We start from the raw sequence: 25174 nt of genomic DNA, 5'->3' as shown, positions 1-25174 counted from the left end.
GCCGTTCTGTTCCAGATGAGCATATGTGTTTTTTTCATCCCCAAAGTGGAACAGCTCATGCATCCAAGTGTGCTGGTGGAACACGTGTTCATTATCAGCACCGACAAAACAATGGCACGTGGAGCCAAGAGCCTGACTTTTCCCTTCTTTACTGCTTGTTCTGTAACAGCCAATGGATTTTAGGGCTCAAAAGACACAACCCATCTTAGCCTTCAAGATGGGCAATGCAGTACCTCGCCAGCATTAAAACACAGTATTGGAGTATAAAATGCAGGGATCTTTCATAGTTAATTCTTTCAAAAGTTCAGGAGAATCACTTGGTGGTTTAAAGTTTCATTTAAACAAAAAAGTTGCAGAGAATCATGAAAGATTAGTTCTCCCGTCTTGCTCCATCGTCTTTTCAGTCACAGTCTAAATCTGAGAGATCAAATGGATTTGACTGCTTAGCTTTATTTGCCATGGAGAGTATAGGGCTAATTAATTGGCAGGTGCTTTAAAGCAGGTAATGCTACACCTTTTCATCATTGCAGTCCTAAGTACTGCCCCTGTGTGCACCTGAATTACAAAAAGGCTGCTTTAAAGCAAGTGATTTACTGTGGAGGGATTTAAAAATGAAAAAACTAGTGCTAAATACAATGATCAGATAAATCACCTGAGGAGAGCACAGGCAGACCTGCTCTGAAGGCAGTTACAGATCGTTATATTATTTTACCTTTCAGATAACAGGAGCCTGTCATGTGGTGGGACCCAAAAATCCACCATAATCAAGATTTCAAAGCACATCTGTGTAAACATTATCACATCAGTGTAAAACATCAACCAATGAGCTTTCTCTTTGAACCGAACCTACTTAATTGCAACGCTAAATCAAAGAAATAGATCAAAGTTGAATAATCTATATGGCACCTATTTCTCGAGTAGCCTGCACACCGATTACTCAAATGTACCTGAAATGTTTGAAACACGCATCAAGTATTTTTATTGACAAGACTGGCAGGTCAAGATCAAGCTGTTCATCACAGCTGCTAAGTTGCAGGACATGCACTGGGATGGTGCAGCTAAATGGAGGAGGTGTATTTTCCTAAGCCTAACGGTGCTCCAGTACAGATAGCATTGCTGGGTCTGAGCAGTACTCTCTGAGTCCTACAAAGAGTAGAGGGCTGTTCTGGTTAGATGGCACCACTGTCTCCAGTGGAGAAGCATGGGTTTTTTTAAAATAAAAATCCTCAGCCATCACACACTGGAAGACACTTACGGCTAAATCTTTCCTGTTATATAATGGAAACATTTAAAGTAGAGTGGAATATATAACATAGATCTTTTCCGAGTGGAGTCTTTAATGTCTGGGCACTAAACCGGTTGTGCTGTTTTATAAAGTACCAAAAAAGAAACAAAAAGATAAGATTTTTTTTGGTGTTTGCACTAGTCATGTGACAGGAAAAGATAACACTAAAGATTTTTTTTTTTTCACTTTCTGAGACTATGCCATGGGAAGTTAAATAATTTTGAAGAGTTTTTTTACAAGAGTACATAATTCAACTTAAAGTATACAGTGCAATCTAATCCACTCTATGTATACTTCCTAGACACTGCACTTTCAGTGTCGTTGAACAAATACATATGTGGTAGAATTTTTACTTCCATAGCAAGGAGTCAGGGCTTTTATAGACAGTATAATTGCTGTATATTTCCTAAGAATATCATATTATCATAGGCAAAACCTGGTGGCTACCAAGGGAGTAGAGAAAGCAGCGGGCTGAAATCGTTGATAAATTGTGTGTGTGTGTGTGTATATATATATGTATAGGTATATATGTGTATACACAGACAGAGAGATCGATCTATATACCTATCAGGTTGGTTAAATAAAAAAAAGCTGTTCATTTATGTGAAACTTTATGTCCTGCAATTTATTGCACCTTTCTAAATTTTAGAACTCACTTGCAACTGTGCTGTGCCAGCCATAAAATTTTTAATGATATAATAAAATATTGGCTAGGAGAATGAAGAGGGAGTTCATGAATACATGAGAAAGCTGACACGGGTGGAACAGAAACTGAGCATAAAGGAATATGTCCAGCTGGAGATAACTGTGTATCATGGTCAGTTCCAGATTCTTCCTAGATTTGAGCAAGAAAATACGGTTTCAACAAGATGAGCAGAACATGCAGAAGTTACAGTGAGAACCTTTCAAAGCACGGTACATCTGAGTGAAGTAAGGTGTATTCTTGTGCAGGATTTACTAGGAAGAAAAGGACAGAATCATTTTCAAGGTTCTATGTACAAATCGGGTCATAATCTGATTGTCTAAAGCCCTTTAAATGTAATACATACGGACTTTAAATGCACTCAGAGCTGCTTCTGAACTGATACAGTTACAGGTATGTATGCATGTATACATACATGTATATATAAATATATCTACCTGTTTACAAAAAGTCAGATGAGGGTAATAATAATCATGAAAACAATGTTTTTCCTATGAAAAAGAAGTTCTACATTTCTTGCACCTTCATTTTTTGTTTTGTTTCTTTAAAGGATGACAGAAATTCATAGGGCTTTTTAAGATCCATGATTTTATTGTCCGTGTTTTTGTGGACATGCATGGATAACTCCTGTAAAAGCAGAACGGGACAGAGAAGTTAGGTAGCAAGCACACATTCACATCCAGTTACATCCAGTGAGAATGTATCTTTTCCACTTTTATCAACATTCAAATGCCTCATTTGGCAGCTTTTATATTAGTCTGTAAGTGAATCATTGGATTTAAACCACCTTGATTTATTTTAATTACATGGTTTCTGAATCTGTGCACATAAGATGTGCAGAAAGCTTAAGGGTTTTGACTTGCTGCACAAATAAACTGCTCTTGTTCCTAAGCAAACACCTCACCAGGGAAGTTCTGACTAACATACCCAGGTATAAGTAGTTACAGATGTGTATTGGATGTTTTGAAGTGAAAAAAAGATTAACCTAAAGGTGTTATTGAAAAGTCATTAAAATGCAGCTAACTGATTTCAGGGAAACAATGTGAACAGGGAGATAACTCATGGTTCATGTCTACAGTTTAGGTGATTGATGAGTCATCCAGCAAACAGGTTTATTTTGGGACACTACATTGACCACAAGTGGTTTCTTTTCCAGTCAAATGGAAAAACTGGACATTTTTAAAAGTTAATTGTATTGGTGAATGGTGTCTCCTAATGAGGCAGCTAGAACTGAAAAGATCCAAGACCCACATTCTACGAAGTTTTCCAGACTGGATGCTTAGTCATGTAACTGCAGGAGAAATACTTGAGTTTCAGTCATGCTAAGCACCTGAAACTATTACCGTCTTGACACCTAAATATTGGCCTTTACATCGGCCTTTTATAATTTAGTACAGAAATGTAGCCCAGATTTGGACACAAAGACTTTTTCTTGGGAAACATAAAGCAGGAGACATTAAAAAATCAACAAAAAAAAGTGTTAGTTTTTAACAAATGGGAATAATGAAGTCAAGGGAATTACTTAAGGGGTGAATTGGCGTATGGTATTCTAAAACACTGACAAAAATGCAGTAACTACCATCCACCCCAGATACCTGCCTTTCCAGACATAGCTCTGAGGTAATTCAGCCTCAGCCATGCTTACAGTTGCATGATCCATCATATTGACAAACATGGCCACAATTCTGCCTTGATACAGTATCATAACCACTGCAATGTTTCTTAGAAATGGAAAATGCATGAGAGTGTCTTGAACTTATTGAAACGAGCTGTAGTTTGTGTATTTTCTGAAATCTTGTTCATAATAATATAAAAAAAATCAAAGATTTTTTTTTGGGGGGGGGAGTAGGCAAGGGGAAGTAAAACTGGCTGAAACTTTGGAATAACATATTTATGTAGAAAAGACAAAGACTGAGGCTGCACTTGACCAGTGCAAAAAGTGCCATAAAGTTTGCTGTGACTTGAAATTGCATGCAGTTTATGAAGTTTCAAGGTAACATAGGTGGCGTAGGCGGCGACACAGGTTGTACCATGGAGAACATCCTAACGTGAAATGCATGACAAGGCCTATCACCCATCAGCATCAGGCAGGGACAAAACGAATGTGCTCATCTTTAACTAGTGCTTGGTTATTGCTAGGGAGGCTGCCTGCAGCCGAGAATATTTATGAGAGGCTGCTGACATGGCAAGTGTCTCATTTCCTGATGAGAAGACCTCATAACACAAAGAGTATGAAAGGGTAGGAGATACCGTAGTCTGGTGTCACTTTGAAATGAACAGAAAATAACCTTGAAATAGGGACCAGGAGAATGCCCCATTTCTGAGAACCTGAGGCACAGGGAGAGGTATTGGAGAGAGAGGCCAGATGGGCCTGGAGAAGCCAGAAGTTTCCAGGCTACAGCATTACTCTCTGTTGGTATGTCGTTTAGCTCCCTGTTTCACATTTAGTTTCTAAAAACTGTTTATTGTGAGGATAACTGCCACCCACAGGTACACCAAAGGACACTTTACAGTACAGTCCAAAAAATTATGGAAAAACTTGCCAGACTATTAGCCAGCTTCCAATGCATTTTAAAACCGAGGATTTAATATGCCAAATGTTAGTATTCCAGGCATTGCTGTTTAATTTCCTTTTAACTGAAACAGTCCTCAGGCATTTAGTTCCAGCTGTGTATCGGGCACGCACCAGGAGTTTCCAAGGCTTTGGAAACAGGCTGGGACATTACTAGGTTTTACAGGACAACGGAGTCACAGCAATTCTCATTGTAACAAAGATAACTAGCATCACTGGATGCTTTTAATAAAGCCTTGGCAGTAAACCACTGAACAATCTTGATGCCACAGCCACTCCAGCCTTCAGGGATACCAGGCAAATGAGGTACGGCTGGAAGCTCTTGCTTTGCTGAAGCCAGTGATTCCAGGTTTCTGCCAAGCAACACTGCCAGGCCGTGCGGGCACGCTCCCGGGGGTGAGGCCGCGGGGAGCTGGGTCAGGCCCCGGTGCCCGTTCTGACCACAGGCAGCACCCGGCCTGCACGCCCAGCTGCAGCCAGGCCACGCACAAGCTGCGGCCGCACTCGCGGCGGTTTCCACACATCGCCCCCCCCGGCACTTCGGCTCCTGCCGCCCCCACCCCCGCCCGTTCTCCAGGCTCGGGCTAAGCACCTCGCACCCCCGCTAACCCGGCTGCGGCCCGCGCAGGCTGGAAACGGCCCGCGGCCTGCTGCCGCCTGCCCCGAGCGCCGGGGGCGCCGCTCGGCGCAACCACGGCGGGAGCCGGTGCCCGCAGCCGGTGCCCGCAGCCGGGAGGCGCGGTGCGGCGCGGTGCGGCGGGCCGGGCTGCGGAGCGGCGCGGCGGGGCAGGTGGCGCGGGGCGGGGACTGCGGGGGGCCTCGGGCTTCCCCACCCCTTCCCCGCTTCTCGCGAGGCTTCTGCCGGCGCGCCGGGGGCTCCGTCCGCCGGTCGCTGGGGCGGAGCGGCGGTCATGGCCGCCCTGCGCGCCCTGCTGCGGTGGCGCCGCCGCTTGGGCCCCGCGCCCGCTGCGCAGCCGGCGCGGCGGCTCTGGGCCGGCGGCGGGGCCGGGGCGGCGGGGCTGAGGCGGTGGCGGCGGGAGCTGGGCTGGGCGGCGGGGGGGGCTCTCGCCGGGTACGTGGGGTACCGGCTGTCCGAGCGGCGGCGGGAGGCCTCCCGGGAGCCGGCAGCCGCCGAGCCGGGCGGGGCCCGGGCGCTGCTCTCCATCCCCGTGGCGGCCGCTGCCAAGGAGACGGTAGGTGTGTGCGCGCCGCGCCCCTCCCGCCTGGCGGCCCGGCGGCCTCGGCCCCTCGCCGCGGCCTCGCTCCGTGCCGCGCCCGGCGGGGCCGCTCGGGGTGCCGGGGCCGCGCCGGGCGCCGTCAGCTGCCTGGGGCACCGGCCGCAGCCGGCGGGCATGGGGGAACGTCGCTTCCCGCCCTTTCGCTGTGGAAACGTCCGTGCGAGGCGGCGGCGGAGCCGCTGCTCGGGCAGTGTCGCAGAGGTGACCCTGCGTGGAGCCGGCCCCGGGCCGGGAGGCGAGGCTGGCGGCCGGGCAGGGCCCGCGGCGGATGAGGGCAGAGGCAGGGGCTGTAACCCGGCCTCCGTCGGGAGCCCAGAGCTGTCGCTGCAGCGTGGTGGCCGGCGGCAGCACTGGCGCTGCGCCTCGGGATGTGCACCCTGCGTGTGGCGCTGCGCTGCTGGTGGCCTCTGGAGCTGTCCTGGTCAAGCCCTTCTTTTTCTTTAATAGAAAATAATATTTTGCAAATGGAACCACAGCTGATAGTGCAAAACCTGTGTTCATCTTTTTCATATTTAGGGCAATTACCTTTTTAATACAAAATTTTCTGTGGAGTGAAAGGTTTATGCAGAGCTTCATAAGAAATGATAGCACTTGGTGCAAGTAAGTAATGCTTCAGTTGGACAGGGTCAGCGATAACGTTGGTTGACTAGCCATGGGTAACAAAAAACAGTTGACATGAACCTGGAAAATGAAGTTTCCTTTGATGGGGAGACAGTCCTGCACTGTGCCTGATATAACGTATGGTAGTGATAGATGTTTTTTCATTAAAAAATTAGGTATTTTTAAAAACGTCAAGAGCAGTGATTAGGTGCCTTGTCAGTATGGCATCTGCTAAGACTGGAAATCGGTGGTGCAAATGTCCTGCTTTCTATACATCAAATTGGTCTTACAATCTGTTTGGGAAGAGGTTCTGCATTTTTACAGTGGAGTCCTTGGGCTTAAGTGTGGATGTTGTTAGCCCTTTTGCCCAGGGTTGTGAGCCAAAAGGCAGATTCTGTGGGCAGCATCCTTTATGAAAGGAAGTTGAGCCAGGTATTTTTCATTATTCATGTACTTGTTGTCTTGCGTGTGGTACTATGGCACAGAGGACCTCTTTCAGCTTTTCATACTGTTTTGATTTGACAGAACTTTGCATTGTTTTACTTAGCCAGTCTTCACTCTTCCTTTGAGGGAAATGTGGTTGCTGCACCTTTGAAAAGTCAAGAATTTTAGTGTGACGTGTAATTAATCGATTTTCACACACGTTGCTATAAAAGCATTGGGGTTGTGAAGTCAGAATTAAGGTTATATTTGAATCAATGTAAAATAAAAAACTTATAAAATGTATCTTCTATGTATATACTGGCAGTTTTTTAAAGACAAACACCATGCTACAATGTGGAAAAGGGCTGTAATTAATTCAGTTTCCCATTTGCATAGCAGAAAGTTTGAAAAATTAATTATTATTAATAATTATTTTCAAATATTTTCATAGTGTATATATACTATGAAATATATATTTTTATATTATATAAATAGTATATTTCCAAATAGCAGATCTGAGTGCTTAGCATTCCTGAAAAAAATACCTTTTCAGTTGAAGTACCCCCCAAAATGCAGGTCGAATAACTGGAATTTTTGGTCTGAGGTGGTGGGATCCTGTGCTTTTTTTATTATTGACTGTCATGCTGCAGAAAGGCTTGTGTGGCAATGGGGAAAGACCATAGTTTAATGCCGGATCTAGCGGCTGAGCTACCATAGTAGTTTGACCATGAACTCCATCGGTGATTGGTACTTCATTTATGATCACCCTCTAGACTTGTGGTGACCACGAACTCTTTCATTACAGGTTTCTGAAACACCTCCAGAGGTGTCTTCTAGGGGAAAAAAAGAATGCAAATGCTGTTTTCAAATTGCATTGAATGGTATTAATGGTATTCGGCAATGGTATTGTGTTGTAACATCCTTTATTAGAAGGCTGAATTGATTTTGCCTGAGTGACAATAACTCAATTCTCAATTTTAAGTGCTGAGCTTGCAACCTTAGTAGTGTTTAACAGTTTAAAAAACGTAATAACATTTGAAGTAAAAAAGTCTTTCATGAAAAGTCATTTAAGTGTCAGTGTTACTAGCATCAAGGCTGGAGCTCTTGATCTGCTGCAGAGTGTTTAGAGTAGTGGCTGGAGAATGGTAACCTGCAGTTTCTGTATAGATGAATTTGATGGAAATGTGATGCATGTTTTGCTAGGAGGTTTTTATGATTCTGTCATGTACTGACCAGCAAAGAATGATGAGGCTCAAGTATCTTGGGACCCTCTCCAGCTGCTTTTGGAAGGTCAAGAAGTAGCCAGAGATGTTTCTCCTTTATTCTTGATTCACAGAGTCTGACACTGTTTTCTGGGGCTTTCTAGGTTTGTCTTTCCCCTGCTTTCCTATTTCCCTAGCTCCCCATTTCATATCCAGTCTCAGTCTGCTTTTCATTCTATCAAGGCAAATCATGCAACATCTTTTTTTTTTTTTTTTCCTTCCATCCAATCCAAACTTTTCTACTTCATCCTAATAGTTCCATTTGCGTGCTTCTTCCTTAATCTTGCCTTCAGCAGGACACTTTTCCCTGATGCTATTTACTTGGATCATCAGAAGCAAGGAGCAGGTGGTGTGGTGTCTCTGCACTCTGTGTCTTGCTCTAGAGATCTACAGCAGCTGGTAGAAGCAGTTATACTGAATGTTTCTTGCATCACCCCTGGGGCTCTGACCAGAAATGACCAAGTTGAAATTTTGCAGGTTGAAATTTTGCAGGAGGACCTAGCTAACAAAATGAATATTTCTGGGTGAGGGTTTCTATAGGCTCCTAACTTACTTCTTAACAGAACAACCACTAAAAAAACCCAGTCCTGTCACTGAAGCGACCAGCCCTTGCAAAACCTGAAATATTTTCCTTTAAAATGTGGAATTGCTGGAGATTCTTTTTACGATGTTCTAATGTGGGCAAAACAAAATGTATCTTCTCCCATAGTTTTTGGTTCCATTAAAAAATCCATCCTGAAACATTAATGGACAATGGAGATTTAAATTTTTAATGGTTAATGTGTAGTAAGTTTTTAACTGAAAACAGTATCACACGGCAAAGTATTCAGATAGTCAGTGTTCAAGACTATTCAATATAGCTGTGCCTGTCTCATCCTTATTGTTGGGGTTTAACCCTGGCCAGCAACCACCACACAGCCCCACACCGCCGCTCACTTAACCTCCAGAGGGAGATGGGGGGGAGAAGTGGAAGGGCAAAAGTGAGAAAACTCATGGGTTGAGATAAAGACAGGTTTAATAGGTGAAGCAAAAGCCGCGCACACAAGCAAAGCAAAACAAGGAATTAATTCACTTCTTCCCATGGGCAGGCAGGTGTTCAGCCATCTCCAGGAAAGCAGGGCTCCAGCATGCATAACAGTGACTTTGGAAGACAAACACCTTAACTCTGAATGTCCCGTCCCCCACCAGCTTTTTCTTTCTTCCCCAGAGCTTTTATTGCTGAGCATGATGCCATATGGTATGGGATATCTCTGGCCAGCTGGAGCCAGATGTCTCGGCTGTTTTCCCTCCCAGTTTCTTGCACAGCCCCAGCCTGCTTGCTGTGGGGTGGTGCAAGGAGCAGAAAAGGCCTTGACACTGTGTAAACACTGCTCAGCAGTAACGAAAACATCCCTGAATTATCAACACTGGTTTTGTCACAAATCCATAACTTGGCACCATACCAGCTACTGTGAAGAAAGTTAACTATCCCAGCCAAAACCAGCAGACATATCTAGTCTTGAATTCCTATGTCTTGCTTATTTCTTGAGATGAATTTTCATAAAAGTGTAATAAGTGGAATGGCCTTGTTTCATCCAGGCAGCTCCAGCAGACAACAGAATAGCTTTTCTGATCCACCTAAACACTAAAAAAAAACAACCAAACAAACAAAAAAAAACAAATTAAAAAAAAAAAACCAAACAAAAACCGGGAGGCGGGTGGGCAGGGAGTTTAACCCAGCTTACATCTTGACTTTCGCAGAACAACTTTCTTCTTGCAGGTCACCTGCTTCCAGATAATGTTCATATGACCTGTGAAAGTATCTTGAGAGTTGTGCTGGTTCCAGTTAGTACCCCTACAGGTTACTTTTCTTCAGATTCTATCACTGAGTCCAAATAATGCTTGGCAGTGGTGATGGAATGCTCTGAGACTAGGTTTATCATATACACCTTGGTAATTAGTTGCTTTGTCCTACTGCTGTCATCTGGTATTTACTGATGCTCTAGTATTTATAGAATAAATAAGTTTTAGATTCCAGGACTAACACTGATGATCGCACATATGTTGAGGGTACACTTTCCCATTCTTGGCCAGTTAAGAAATGAGGTACATCATTGAGAGTAACAGAAAAAAAACCTATGAGTCTCTGAGAAACAAGTGTCAGAGTGGTCTGCAGGTGTTTCTCCCTGTTCTGTGAAACTCCTACAGTGTGAAACCTGATGAGCAGCAAATTCATGAATTTATGTACAGGTGACTAAGAAGTGCTTTGTTAAAAGTCAAGCTATGATATGTGTCACCAACATGAGGTCAGTGGTGTGGCAAACTTTCTGAACAGATAGATCTCACGTGGTCAGTACTAAAAAATGTGTGCTTGAGCAAGCATATCATTGGAGGTGTTCTCATAGAGAGTAAGATTTGTTACAGAAGCAGCAGGAAACTAAGCTCCCTACAGGATTCCCTTTTCCCAGAGGCTTTCTGAGAATGATCCCAGTCCTGACTAGCGTTGCTGCCACATAACATTTCAGAACCAAAGTAAAATTCTGCACTCAGAGCTGCTGAGTTTTTGTCTGAAGGTTTTGGTGAAGACTGGGAGCACTCTTCTAGCAGCTCCTTTAAAGTCTAGGAGATGCTTATGCAGAGCAGCAAACTGTTTGAAAGCACTGTTATTTTGATACAGATTCTCTGTACTGACAGCTGAGAGCAGTATTGACCCAAGAAGAGTTGTGCTCCAACATACTGATTGTGGAGAATTTACCTTGCCGGAACATCTGTGTATCGTATTTTTGCAGCAAAATATAACAGTTTTAGAAAAACATAATCCACTGTCAGAATTCCTCAGAGGAATTAATACTTGTCCTCTAGTTCCTTGCTTCCATGTTCCTTCCAAAATTCCAGTGTCATTTGTAAAGCATATTAAAATGATCTTGGAAATACTAATGATGCCTCTTTGCACTCCAAAGTGATCTCTTCTCTAATCCTATTGTCATTGTATAAAGGTAGTGAGCACTGGGTCGCTTTATTTTTATGAAATACTCTGAGGATCACTTCCTTTAGAGGTGAATTTTGAATTAAAAGGGGGTCAGGGAGAGACAGACACAGAATATGTACTTTATCATGTTTTTTTGAAGGCACAGTCATTTTCAGGAGAAGGAAGCTGTATGCTTCGAATGTTTCCAGAGATTTTTTTCCTAGTACCTCAGCGGTACTGTCAAACTCCCTCTTTGTGAAAATACTCAAAAGGTCAAGTTTATTTGTAGCAGCACATTTCTAAGTGGATTACATCATGTATTTCCATCTCTGTGAAATGAAAATCAAGACTTTTAACTCCAAAAAGTATGGCAAACTCCCCTAGGGAGGAGATTCTCCTGCCTGCTCAAAGAGGAATGCCATTCCAAGAGACACATAAAGCATTATTTTTACAAGAACCACTTGCAACTAACCTTTTTTTCACAAGCGTTGTGCATTTCATGTCATAGGTCAATTCCAAATGTAGGAAGATGGATTGCTCTTTGGCTGATGACATCTGAAGTTCCTCACTGTTATCATCCTGAGGACGCTGCTTACCAGCCAGCTGAAGAAAAAGGAGGGTTTACCTTTTGGCATTAGTTCTGTGTTCCTCAAGATGTTAAAAAAGGATGATACATGTTTGGGACAGACAGGTCCAGCTACTAGTGTGTTTCAGTCTTGCATGCAGTGAAGCATATGGATATGTATAGCAGGATATATGCACTGACTAAAGCTTCTTGAAGAACTGCTAGAAGTTAAGTAACTTCTGCATGAAACTAATGTAAGAACGACTGTTGGAGAATATTTTAGCATTATACTTATTCTGGAAGATTTCTGGAAAAGCTGTGCTTACGGATAAACGTTGTTACCCCAAGGATTTCCTGTAACAGAATTGAACAGGACCCTTTTTACAGCATTTTAAACACATTCCAGCTTCCTATGCTTGTAAATGTTTTACTATAATAGTATCCTTATCTTAGTGAAGCAGGATCAACTAACAGAATTGTTGGCTGTACTACATCTAAGTAGTCTGCTAGAAATATAACTTCAGTAAGCATCAAAACAGTTTTGTCTACTTTGGGATTTTCCCACACTGGGAACTTGACGTTTAACCTTTTGGCCACCCAGCATGAAAACAAAATTGTGCTACTTTTATCTACATGGGAGCATATTAAATAAGCCTGAAGTCAAATATAAATGAAGGAAGTAAGGAACAGTGTTGCTTTGAAAACCTTTTTATTTTAATAATTTGCACAGATTCTCATTGATGGAAGACAGATTACCTTGCAAGCAAAAATTCAAAGAAACTCACTCACTTGAAATAAATTAGTTAAAGATTAAACTACTGTAACAGAACATACTTTTGACTGTGAGCAAAAGGCACTTTTGGTAGTAAATGTTGGTTTCTTTAGTTAAAATAGTCTCACCTTTATCTAAGTTGGAAAAAGCAAGAGAACACTGATTTGACTTGGAACACAGCAGAGTTGTGGGGTTTTTGTGTGATATTGTTGAAGCTTTTTGCCTCATACATGCATCCACAGCATGTATATATTTTACCTATTTGCTTTGTGAAATATTTTACACTATTGGTAGATACTCCCAGAATCTGGGAGTTGGGAGTATTGTTCTGGGTGTTGATAATGGATACTTGCAGATTGCTTCTGCAGAGCTTCAGGAGCTTGTAGGCATCAGTTTTTCTAATTTTCAAGTGAAGAATCTTGTATCTGGCATTTAAGCTTGTCTCCATGGGAAAACTAGATCTTTTGCCACAGAATAAAACTTCTGAATTGCTGACAACGTAGTATGAGACTTAACACTTGGCAAAGTACATTTCTTTTGTGTTTTTTGATAGAAAGCGTAATGATGACAAGTTTAATCTTCTGCAGTTCCACTGAACCTGGGATATATCATTACCAATCGTTGATATTTTCAGATAGTTTGGAGTCATAACTACTGCAAAATTTTAGTATTTTGATGTCACTCTGAGCTTCTGTCTTGTGTTAGACCATCTTGTGGCAACGTAGAGTTACTGCATGGATTTCACTGGGAGGCCATACAGGTTGATTCATGCTATACAAAATTCAGACAGACCATATCTCTGAGGTAGGAGAGCCAGTAAGACAAACATGGGACCAGAAATGGAGATGAGCCCATGCTTCAAGGAAGTTCAAGTACTATTTAGAGAAACTTTTGGTGAGAGCACAAGGTTTACAGGGCATTTTGACTTGTGTCCATTGGTAGATGCAGTGCATGAGAGATGAACCCAAAATGGGAATGCGTTTTGGACGCTAATTTTGCTTAATAAAAAGCCTAGGATTTCTTCACTCAAGTTTTTGCTGTGAGTAGAGGGAGAAAATACAGAGGGGTATCACTTTAAAGGAGGTTCTGCAAGGAATGCTGTCAGAGTTGACCTAAAAATGTTGAGTGTCCTTAACAAAGACCTTCATCTAAAGGACTGCTGCTGTATGAGACACTTTGTGGTATTACTGTTGCTTTAGATGGCCCCCTCTAAATACAGTACTTCTAGAAAACAGGAATTATCTTAAGTCCTTGAAATATGTGAGTGAGAGAGAATTATCATCATATTTTCATTTGCATAGTAAATTTGAAAATTTTGAGGCCTTTTCCAGATATTTTAGGCCATTTGGAATATGCGTAGCATAGATTTACAAAGGAAGCACACAGAACTGAAGAGTGATACTCTGCATTCAGAGAAGTCCCCTGCCAAGTTAATATTTGGTCTTCAATTTAATTTTTACTTACCTTTTTTTATAAGCTGATGTTAAAATGGACATTCTTATGGGAAATATTTCCCTGTGTTTCCTTTGCCTGGTGACGGTTTGCATGTCAATGCTGAATACATTTAATTCATTTTAGAAACTGCTTTGAAATGTCTCCCCTGTGAGAATGTCTCTCCTCTGTGAGAATTAGGCATGTGTATATATATTTCTGTGTTGGGGAACAGCAAGAAAGTACGTCAGGATAATTTTTTCTCTTCAGCTGATTTCAACTTAGCTTATAAGAGCCACCGAGTCTCTGTTCTTCATTTTGCAAAAGGCAGATGAAAGCCAAGACCGCGCGTAGCAGCGCCCCAGAAAGCTGCTGTGCTCCTGCTGCAGGCCTTTTACAAGGGTATGACACAGGAAGACACGGGGTGGAAGGTAAAGGCATAGCAACAAGGTACCAGAGTTTGAGGGAGGAAGAGCAGAAGGATGATAACCATGAGCTGTTTAATTAGAACTATTAACATGTAGATTTTTTTGAGAATAGGGAAAAGATAAAGCATTGTTCATGAGTGGTGATGGGCTTCAGTCTTGCCTCTTTTTATTTACTTCATGAGGTTGGAAGGATGGAAGTTCTGGCTACCAGCTAGATTGTTGATTTCAGCTGTGGGGCTCTTTTTTTTCCCCTAGAAATTCTAATAACAAAGTAGGTTGGTATACATGTGTAGGTAAACCAGAGCTAACCTGCTACACCTAAAATTAAGATAATACTGTCATTGGGAGAATTGTGACATTCTGCTTGAAGGAAATGTCCGTGTCCAGTTTTTAAAAGGCAGAGAACCATAACATGTTACAACATCATAGTAATTAGTAGGCAGGGTTGCCAAGAGGATTAGTAAACAGAAGCATAAAAAAATCTCCCCTCTTTTGTTTGTCAAAGAGATGTACTTTCATGAAAGTTTTTGAAGATTGTTGATAATTACAGAGAGATTTAGTCTGGATAAGCTCTTGAAACTTCAAATAGAAATTGGAATCTTACTGAATCCTGTTCACTCCTTCACCAACAGTACCTTCCCTGAGGTACTCAACGTCTACTTTCTGTGCCTTGTCTATGTGTCCATTGGATTTGATACTGATGCTGCTACAATAAGATTGCCTAACCTGGGCATAAATATGAAATAAATCACTTGAGAGCAATTGGCATCACTAAGGTTCTCATACTTGCCTCTCTGGATTATGATCTGCTGATGCTGGGGAAAACAGGAGACGTTTCATCATTGTGTGGAGACAAATCTCTTAAATGAATGCCTGAAGAGGTGTGAATTGATGTCATACTTCAGACTGGCTTGGCTTTTAATCAGCATATTGATTAGTTCCTAATAATTGCAGCTTTTATGCAAGAGACTTAAAAGTTGTTGTATGTTACATAAATTGATTAGCAGTAATAGAAGAAGAAAAGCTCTGAACAGGACATTTGGGAAAAAAAAAATATTCCCAGAGATGGTGTTACTTGTCACTTTGCTAAGGTGTGTGCCTGCAGTCTTCTGCAGCCAAACCTTGCTTTTATTTGGACATTCAGTGAATGGACCAGTAATTTAATGCATGTTAAGCTCTGTGTACATTTGTTTGAAACCGTGTTGGATCAATAGCAGAAGCAACTTATTTTGATTCTTTCAAATAAAACAACAAAGTTCAAAATGAAGTGGTATTTTTATTTCTTGGAATAAAATTATGCTTAAGTTTGCATTTCCGCTTCACTTTAACTTGAGGTAGATGGAGCTTGCTGTTGGAACAGGTGACATTTTCTTTTCTGCTGCAAAGCTGCACATTCAGGTGGCCTAGGTTTTGAAACAAATAACTGTTCTTTGTAGATCAGGCTTTTATCTGGGTAAAAAAATAACCAAAACAGAAGTTCTCAGTCAGACCAGCTCCCTGATCCAGTTTGATGTTTGGAGAAATGAAAGTGCCAGAGCAAGTGCATGCAGGGTATGGAGAGTTAGGGAGGTACTGCTCTTTTTGGTGGCAGGCTGCATTCATGCCAGGTTACAATGACTTTGAGCCACAGCTTGAAGTGCTGGCATTGCTATATAATGAGAGAGAAGCTAAAATGAGGCAGAAATTAAGGTTTTGCAGACCTGAGTACTGACATGAGTTAAGTTTAAGCATGTATTGAGAAGTCCATATTTGCAGTATATTTTATGCTTATAGTAGCATAGAGTACTTAAGATAATGTTGAAATATGTGTCTGAGAATTTAGCAAATGCTTTTCCAAGTGTCTCAAGCAAAGCATTAAGCAGTAGTACCCCAGATACTATGAATTTCTTGAGAGAGCAAAGAATCTCAACATGCTTTGCAAATACTAACAGTGGTCAAAACTACAATGATATTTCTGGAGTGATACATTATCCACAGATTTTCCTGATTAGGTATGATTGATTATGACTGACTACTATCAATTATACATACTGCATATGTAATATGGCCTTGAAGCAGTTTCTTTTCTGAAAATTGACTTTGCAGAAATACTGCTGTATTACTTATGCTTACAACCTGCATATATTCAAAAGCACGTTTGTAATAGTGATAAAATAACATATGTATCAAATATACGATAGATTATTAAACTTCAGATACAGGGATAATCAGTTATGTAGCTACAAGCTCTATCAAAACAATTGAGTTGTGTAAATCTCACGTGAAGGCATAGCTTGAATGCCACTGGACTGCTGAAGGATTAGAAGGACCACAATACTTAAATCGTGAGATAGGACAGAAATATTTTGGCTTGCATGTGAGTATGTCAGAAGAGAATTCAGCTTTTTTCTGTCATTTTAAGGTGAGTTTGTAGGTCTGACTGTTAGATTTTATTTTTTTCTCCCCATATTTAATTTGATAATCATTTGAAAATGATTAAAAACACAAAGATTAGGTTTAAAGCTGCTTCTCGGGTAGAGGTGCAGAATGCTTGTATATAAAGCGGTCTACTGATAATGAAATGATCGTATAAATATTTCTGTTACTCTTATTTTCTATGTCAGTTTTTTCCACTGCAATAAAACATTTTCTCTCACAGACTCATAGAAACAATAATTTCAAAAAGACTAGAGACCATCCAGAAAGAGAACTACACAGTCTTTCCTTCTAGAAAGCTGGTTAAAGCATCCTAGCTAAACCATTGAAGTACTAACACCAAATGCATAAAATCAAGAAACTGCAAGTCTTCTGTTACACTGTGATTATACATACGGTTTTTTTTGTTTTTTCCAAATAGAAAGTGTTTGACCTCTTCTAGACACATTGGGTTTTGGTGTGTCTATTTTACAAGCATAATTTAATCTCCTAGTTACAACTGAGGCCATAAAATTTTGACTTCCCAATATAAATGTGCCTTTGCTTCTGATTGCTGAAATCTGAAACCTATTTTTAGAATGGTTTTGGAAAACCAATTTCCATTTGTAGTTGAGGACTGTTACCTCTTAGCTGACAGCAACTGCAGACACCTCACAACTCTGTGTTTAGTTGCCCCTCTGAAAAAAAAAAAGTTTTTGTTTTCTTAGTTGTTAAAAGAAAACATAAACATTAGTTAAACATGCATTTTCTTAGTTTGACACCTGAAGAATTTTAGGGATATTGTATGAAATGACAAGAATAGCGAGGACCATGGCAGCTTGGGATATTTCATTGATAAGATGCTGCATTCCTAATTTAACATACTGGGAGAAGTTAGCTATATCATTGATCTTCCTTTTATGAAACAGTTTGGGTTTGTTTTTTTCATCTCCGAAAAAAATTCAAGATACTTACACTTTCTTCGAGGTACTGATTCCACAGAGGAGCTTTCCTCATTAAAGGCTAAAATGTTTTCAGATAGTGGTAGCATGTTTTCTGTTAGAAGGTTTGACAGTGTAACACAAAGATGTAGTAATTTAGAACACAGTTTTCTACTACTGAGTTTACATGTAAATCTGGTGGATAGTAATTATACCAGGAATTATCCTGACATCTATAAACTCTCATGATGTGTGAACTTAATGCCATGTAGTAGTTCTGTAGCTCTGGAAGAATAATTATGCTCTTCTTTTCTTGTGTTCCCCCAGGTATGGTAGCTTTAATTGCATTGCATACTTGAAATAGCAGTATACATAGAGGATTTACGCTGGAGTATATTATAGAGGTGTTTTGCCTATTACTGTCAACAGCTATGTTCTACACTAAGAAGCAGTATTAAGAAAAGTGTTATTCCATTCTCTTCTGGAAATGTCAGACAACTGAAATAATTTTAGGAGAGTTGTTTAAAGCCTGACTGCTGAAGTTACATGGACTTCCTTGAGTTAGCTGCCCCTTTTTCTGTGGTTCAAGAGCCTAGAGTTCCACTTTTTTTTTTTTTCCCTGAGCTTAGGTAGTGTCAACAATTTCAGTGCATGAAGATTTATTGCTAAAACTGTAGAAGACTGAAAATGAAATTAAATCCTGATTGTAGTTTCAGTCTTACCACACAAAAATATTTGGATGCATTTGACTTCACAAATTATCACCTTTACATTTACAGTTTATTTATGGTGGATGGCAGTGACAATTGTAAACCAAAACTTTTTTCATACGTTAAAATTGTTTCCTTCTGTCTTTGAAGGTTACAGAAAACAGATCAGACCTTGAAGATTTACACCTTTATGCAACTCCTCGGGAGCAACGGTTTCGTAGGTTTGCCAGTTTAGAGTTTGAAGGACAGCTATATATGACTCCATATGACTTCATTCAGGCTGTCACAAGTGATGAACCCAAACGTAAGCAGAAGTTTTATATTGATAAAATCGCTAGGGAAAACAGTGGTGTATGTTGGTTTTCCATTTGCTTTTGATAACTACCTTCTGTTTCTGATTGTGGTAAAAACGTACTGCATCTTCCAGAATTTTATTTTTAATGGTATCCAAGTGCATACAATCAGTATCCTGATTGTTATTAGATTGTAAATATCTGCATACTAGTAATTATTTAAATGTTCTTGTCTTAGAGGTCACAGACAGCTCAACAGGCATGAAAGAGAAGGAGTTCATTTGTACCATTTGCATCGACAGTTACAGTTACGGTTTCTTTCTAAGCAGGCCAGTATTGTAAAACTCTTGCCTCCTCCTCCTCCTCTGTATAGTTTGTGTGTAAGCTGGCAGGCAAGATACGAGTTCTCTAAATAATTTAGGATAAGATTTTTTTGCAGTTTTTGCCATCTTAAATTGTCATTTGCTATCATGTTGGGGTTTTTTTGCCCTACAGAGATTTTATAACCATACCACGGCTTTCTAAATAACTTGCTTTGAGTAAGAGTTTCAGTCCCCCAGGGGATACACTTTCTACACTTAAAAGTTGCCAGAGTTAGCACTATGTGTTAATTAAATTAATGAAAAATAAACTATCAACTTTAGTTCTCTTACTGTAAAATTTTTGCTTTAAGTATCAAAGGGCGACTAAATAGTAAGGTGATCCATTTCTGATCTGGTTTGATTTCCTGGCCCTCAGGCTTGCAGTGCATTTGTAGTAGTGCACAACTTTTGGAGAAAGTGAGTATCTTTGCTCAGGTGTGATGTGTATAATAACTCACCTTAGGTCTTTTTTCCTAAAGCCTACCCCACAAAGCTAGTATAGAGAATAGTCAAAAGCAGCCAGAACAGTCAGAGAAGAGCTTAAAGCTCTGTGCAGATGTTGGATTTTTCCCCTTTGTTCTCTTAGCAGTAATGAAACAAGAGGAAAGAATTCAGCCATGGCATATCAGTGATCAAAACTTCTATAACTTTTGAGTAAAGATACAATCTTGTTGTAACAGTGAAGGCAGAAGATAGAGCTTAGATGGTGAAAACTTGCGAAACTTTGAAACTGTTACCAGAAAGCAAATCTTCATTCTCTTTTTGCTCTGCAGTTAAAAAGAAAGGAAGCAGATTTCTTATCACAGAAGTTAATACAAATACACATCAGCACTTTATAGCTACTTCCTCTGCCTAGATCTCCAGGTCTTCCTTTTTTTGTTACTGTGGAATTTGGTTTCACCGTGAAGCATTCGTGCCACATGCTGGACATGACTTAAACATTTTGTTTTAACTCCATTTTATGACAGTTTGACTGGTTTGTGGACAGTGTATATGTGGTTTGCTATTAAGACTTTTCCGTGCTAATGAAATGTATGCTTCCTTCTCTCTCACAGCGAGTATTCAAATTTTAAAAACAAGTCCAAACCAAAAAGCGCTAAGCTCACAAGGACATTCTGTTCATATGCCGAAGGAGAAGTGATCTGGGGTTTAATAGTGAGGCATACTTCTGAGTTCAGTTCAGCAAACCTTGTCTGTATCAAAATCTTTCCCATGCATCCAGTTCATCTCTGAGACTGAAAGCAAAACTAACCTGGATGTCCTTTAGTTTTATAGACTAGTATCAGAGATTGCATGACTCAGATAACTATTTTAAGAGGCTGTAACTGAAGTAGAAGTGGATGATGTTATTATATTGAAAGTCATATTGTCTGGGACGTTTGGACAGAAGGCTGACAAGTAGGAAGTAATAGGTGAAGTGGCTGACCTGCAGATTACCGCTTCCAGCTTCTGATCCCTGACTATATTAATTTTAACCTTTGTACTTCAGCTTTGTCTAAGTACTGCTTTGCCTGTTTAGGCAAGTCTTAATTTTCTGGTTTGCTCTGTTGAAGGTAGTAAGTTTAAGGAAGATATTTTTCTGAATGAAATGATACATTCTAAACATCTTATTTTGTATTTTTGAATCATTTTGTAAATAAGTTGCAAGTTGTAAATAATTGGGTCCATCCAGGCTGACATACTAGAGCATCTGTTTTTTTGCAGAAAAAAACCTCCAGAACGTACACCTGTATTTTTTTATGGATGAAGATTAGAAAGGTCTTGAGTTTTGTAAAAAGCAGAAATGCCCTTTGAAGGGTAATAATAGTAGCTCTTTATGTCTGCTTTATAGAAAAGCTAATACTACTAGACCTGAATGAGATTTGTGATGGAGTGAATGCGTCTATTGTGATTGATTTACTTTGGAAATCTTGTAAACCCTACAAAAGTCAAGAGGGTGTTCACTTCCTTTTTTTGATTAAACACTAACTAATACTGTAGGAGTATATTTTCTTCTATAAAATATAACTTTTGACTCCAGGCAGTTATTATAAAAAATATAAAATAAATGCTATAATTAACTTGTTGCTGCTTTCCATATGTTGCAGGCTTCCATTTGGAGAAGTACAATATTTTTAACAGTCATGCTTGATAAGTTTATACCTGAATATATTTTTATGTATTTATAAAGCAAATTAAGAGAAGAGGAAATAGATGTTGTTCCCTTTAGCTCTAACTGCAGTAATTTTAGCCTAATACTGAGCTGTAAGAAGTATGTATAAACGCATAAATCTTCAATTGCTTGTCTAGAAGGAAAACTTATATATAATGATGAGACTGGAAAATTACCTGATTGGAAAGTTAGAAATACTTATTCCCCAAGTTTCTTATTATAGGCATAAACATATATGAATTTGTATAGTAAATGAGGTTGTTGGGCGGGGGGTTCATTTAGTATTTTGAGACAATACTTTAACTGACATTAAAAAATTAAACTGAGAAGTATATGAAAATGTGTTATCTCATGTAATGATGTTGCTCGATAGAACTCCACCATACTTGGAGTGGGATTTGTGGACAGTCTTGGTGCTGACCTTTACCAAGATGTAAAAGTAAAATTTCAGTGAGTTTCTAACATGAACTAATGAAAGACCATAGTGAGTAGCATCTGTATCATGACGATTATTTAATGGAGCATGGATTTCATAATGAGGAAGGGATTTCTAATACCACAGAGTGTTTTGCTCTATAAAAAGGAGCCTTTACCAACCAAAAAGTTAGGGATGCGACCACATACTGTGCCACTTTTTGTACCTTTGTGAATTCTGATGTTCACAGTGCTTTATCTTAATAGTGAATCTGTACAAATGTTTGTCTTGTGAGGGTGGCAGTGGACCTCAGGTTTTGAATTCTTGGATGGTTGCACACAACTGTTGTCGAATGAGAGTATCTTTCTCTGCTCCTGGAGCCTGCCATGTAAAGCGTTAGGAAGAAAGCATCTGCTCAGCCTTGCTCATCAGTTTTTAGTGTTAGCAAGCATTTCCAGTTCTGAACTGGAGGCCCTCTGCAGCTGCTCTGTTAAAACTACTTACAAAAAAGTGAGCCTGACAGCGGCTGTAAAAGGAAGCATGTATCTTGAGTTGTTGGGAATGGCTGAAGGGAGTCTTAGCACCCAGTGTAGTTTCAAGTATTTTTTTTCTGTATTTGCTTTAAAAAGGTGTTAGTAGTCCCTGAAGCAAGGGTCAGAATCCAGGTCTCCCTACAATCTGCATTGTAATGCTACTGCTATGAAATAATCATTTCAGAATATTGAACCACAGGTTAACATGAATGCCCTCTGTTTCCTGTGTAATGTTTTAATGGTGTGTTTTGGAGGAAGAAGGTCTTTGCTCTCACTGAAGCTGAGCTGGATTAAAAGCTGTACATCTCAATTGGTTCTTTAAAGTTAGGAGTTTAGGTATGTATTAAGCTAATTGGTTTTTTAATAACATAAAGAGAATTTTTTTGGAACCAGGTTGAAGATTATCCTGATGAAGTTGGGAAAATGCCTCTTCTTTGGCTAGAAAACACAGTATAGATGCAGTCAAATTTTTGTGACACCACACTGACATAACTAAATTCATGACTTTGTCTTTTGTTGCAGGTGCTAAAAAGTGGCGATCCCTTTCAAAGCAGGTGGGCAATAGTTCCTGTACTGTCTTGTAACCATAGTTAACTTTCTTTCATGATGTAAACTTAAGTCACGGGAGAAATCAGAGAATTTTTTAATCTTTAGTAAAAAAAAAAAAAAAAAAAAAGACAGACTTCAATTTCTTTTGTTTTGTCACTTAAGACTCAGCTGAATCCAGAATCTCAAAGATACTTGACCAGCTGTGCCTGTTATGTTGGATTTACTGACTTTTTCAAGCTTTTGTCAGTTCCTTCCTCAGCCTGTATCTGAGTTTCTTTAGTGCCTACAGGTGTATCTAAAGCTGCCTGGAATACTTAATGCCACTGTCTACCTTTTGTGATGTTTAAGTGCCTCTTACCTCTATTTTTTTTTTTTTTTTTTTTTACATTTGTACAACTGCAAAAGAACTGTGTCTGTATCCCTGTATTTTAAGTGAAGTACATTCATATTCGTGGGTGAAGTTTGCCTTAGTTCAGACTGAGAGATTTCAAAGAACAGTTGCTTGGAGCTTGTATGAAAACCTTGCTGAAATCCAGGGTGACTTATCCTTGGCTTCAGCGAGTATGAGCAGTGGTGAATAATTTCAGCAACAAATACGTTACACATGTCTCTCTGACTCTGCAAACACTTAGCATTCATGCAGATGAGAAATTTTTGGAATAATTATGTGTACAAAATTTATATATGTGCTTGAGTACTTCCAAAGTCATTGTTGCAAACTGAAGTTAAATTAGCTGGTAGATTAGTATGCAGTTCCTTGTGTTTTATATTGATATGCTAGCATTTAATCTGTTAACTGCTTCATTATATATTTAAATATATACTTTTATCTTTTTTAATCTTATATTCTAGGAACTGAATCAGATCCTTATGGAGACGCCACCAGTTTGGAAAGGATCATCCAAACTTTTCCGTAACCTTAATGAGAAAGGTGAGGGATAAAAATTTATTTTCCCAAACTGAATTATCGCTTATATTAACCTGTTGTGGCTAAAGTGGTGTTGTACTTTAATCTTAGTCACATCTTCAAAAAGATAAAAAGCGTCTGTTGCTTTTTACATTTTGCAGCATGAAAAGTTCCCTTTAGTCTCTGCAGTGTTTAATCATGCCGTCTTAGAGCTAGCCTTTTTAAGTGAATTGGTATCTTAAGAGTTTGTTAAACTGATGTTTGAAAGTTTCAGGTTCAGTTTGTTGTAATGAAGAAAGCTCTATAGCCCACAGATAGAATATTCTAATAAAAACACTATCTCTTTTTTAATACGTTCGATGATGTGATTATTTTTAAAGACAGTAATTGTATCTTAGATCACTGAATAAGCCTTTTCTTGACAACACAAAGAGATGGTTTCAGAAACGCTACATATATCTAGATATATATATCTTTAAGTTCTGCAGATGAGGCTTGTAAAACTCACACTATTGGTAAAGGAAGAGCCAAGAGCCACTCCTGGTCTCCTTTTTCTTATTTCCCCCCCCCTTAATAAGTTCTATTAGTTCAAAAACAAAAAACGCAGAAAAAACCCACCTATGATGGCTTGTATATAGACATTTTAAAGCTATATTATTTATGATAACAAGTCCACATATTCCTTTGCTTATATTCAGAGTGGCAAAGTTGTGATGGAGCATTTTAAATATGTTTAAAAGCAGCCACAAGAATTTGGTATAAAATAAAGACATTTTATGAATGTTTAAAATAAGCATGCCAGCGACAAAATTCCAAGCAAACATGTGCATGTAATTGATGAATCAAATTCAAAGGCATCTCAAATTTATTAAAGGAGTAAGTATGCATCTACTGTCAGAGGAGGGTCCTGGGCTCAAATCTGCAGCGCATGGGGGCAGAAACTGGCACATCTTTGCACTCTATTTCCTTGTATATCTTTGCTCTAGGCTGCTCTATATATAGTCAGAACAGCTGACTTTTGAAAGATAAATTATATAAAAATTCAGCTTCAGAATCTGTTAAATCAATATATTATTGGTTTAAAAAAAATAACCTGGATGTTGCTTATTAAGTCTGTAAGAAAATGTCTGCAACATGTACAGTCTTGATTCAACAGTATCTTACTCCAGTTTTCTGCCAGTAAACTCTACGGAAGTTGATAGAATTAAGAGGACTCAAAACTGGTATAATAAGCTGGTAAAATTAGTAATAGACTTTAGCACTTACATAGATTTTCAACATGCTTTACTAGAAAGTGCGTTCTGTTATCCCATTTTATAGGCAATATGAGAAAACATGATGGATGTTAAAGCTGATAAGATCATTCAGTAAGCCAGTAAAAGGAATGGGAATAGAATTCAGGTGTCCCTAATTCTAATCTAGTAGCTTTTTTATTATTATTAATTGACTCATTTTCTTTAAAACATGCATATTTTAATGTGAAGCAAATAGCTAAAGGCTACGTCTGTTTATTTTGCTGTAGATTTATTTAAATCGGATGAGCCGCATAGATTTATGCCAGTTGTCCTTAAGTTTTATTTTTATGTTTTACCCTTGGGTGACCTCCCTCTCTTCTTTCTGGTCTTGAGGTAAGCTTTTCTTTCCATTCAGTCCTCTTTTCGGAGCCTCTCTCCCATAACACTCAGAGCAATC

The 25174-nt window shown here is 39.5% G+C and overlaps 1 protein-coding gene across 6 annotated transcripts in view; it reads left to right on the top strand.

Moving 5' to 3' along the window:
- Positions 1-5426: 5426 nt before the first annotated feature.
- MICU3 (mitochondrial calcium uptake family member 3) overlaps positions 5427-25174 on the top strand; it is a 56655-nt gene continuing 36907 nt past the window's right edge. For all 6 annotated transcript variants that reach the window (XM_037382398.1, XM_037382363.1, XM_037382377.1 and 3 more), the window contains exons 1-4: positions 5427-5753; positions 18422-18575; positions 22549-22580; positions 23428-23506. In XM_037382398.1, the coding sequence (XP_037238295.1) occupies positions 5472-5753; positions 18422-18575; positions 22549-22580; positions 23428-23506 (547 nt within the window). In that variant the 5' untranslated portion in view covers positions 5427-5471. The remainder of the gene's footprint in view (positions 5754-18421; positions 18576-22548; positions 22581-23427; positions 23507-25174) is intronic.

Source organism: Falco rusticolus, chromosome 1, assembly GCF_015220075.1.
Source record: "Falco rusticolus isolate bFalRus1 chromosome 1, bFalRus1.pri, whole genome shotgun sequence".
NCBI classification, from domain to species: Eukaryota; Metazoa; Chordata; class Aves; order Falconiformes; family Falconidae; genus Falco; species Falco rusticolus.
Note: the sequence above shows the minus strand (reverse complement) of the source record. Positions and strands in the feature narration are given on the sequence as shown.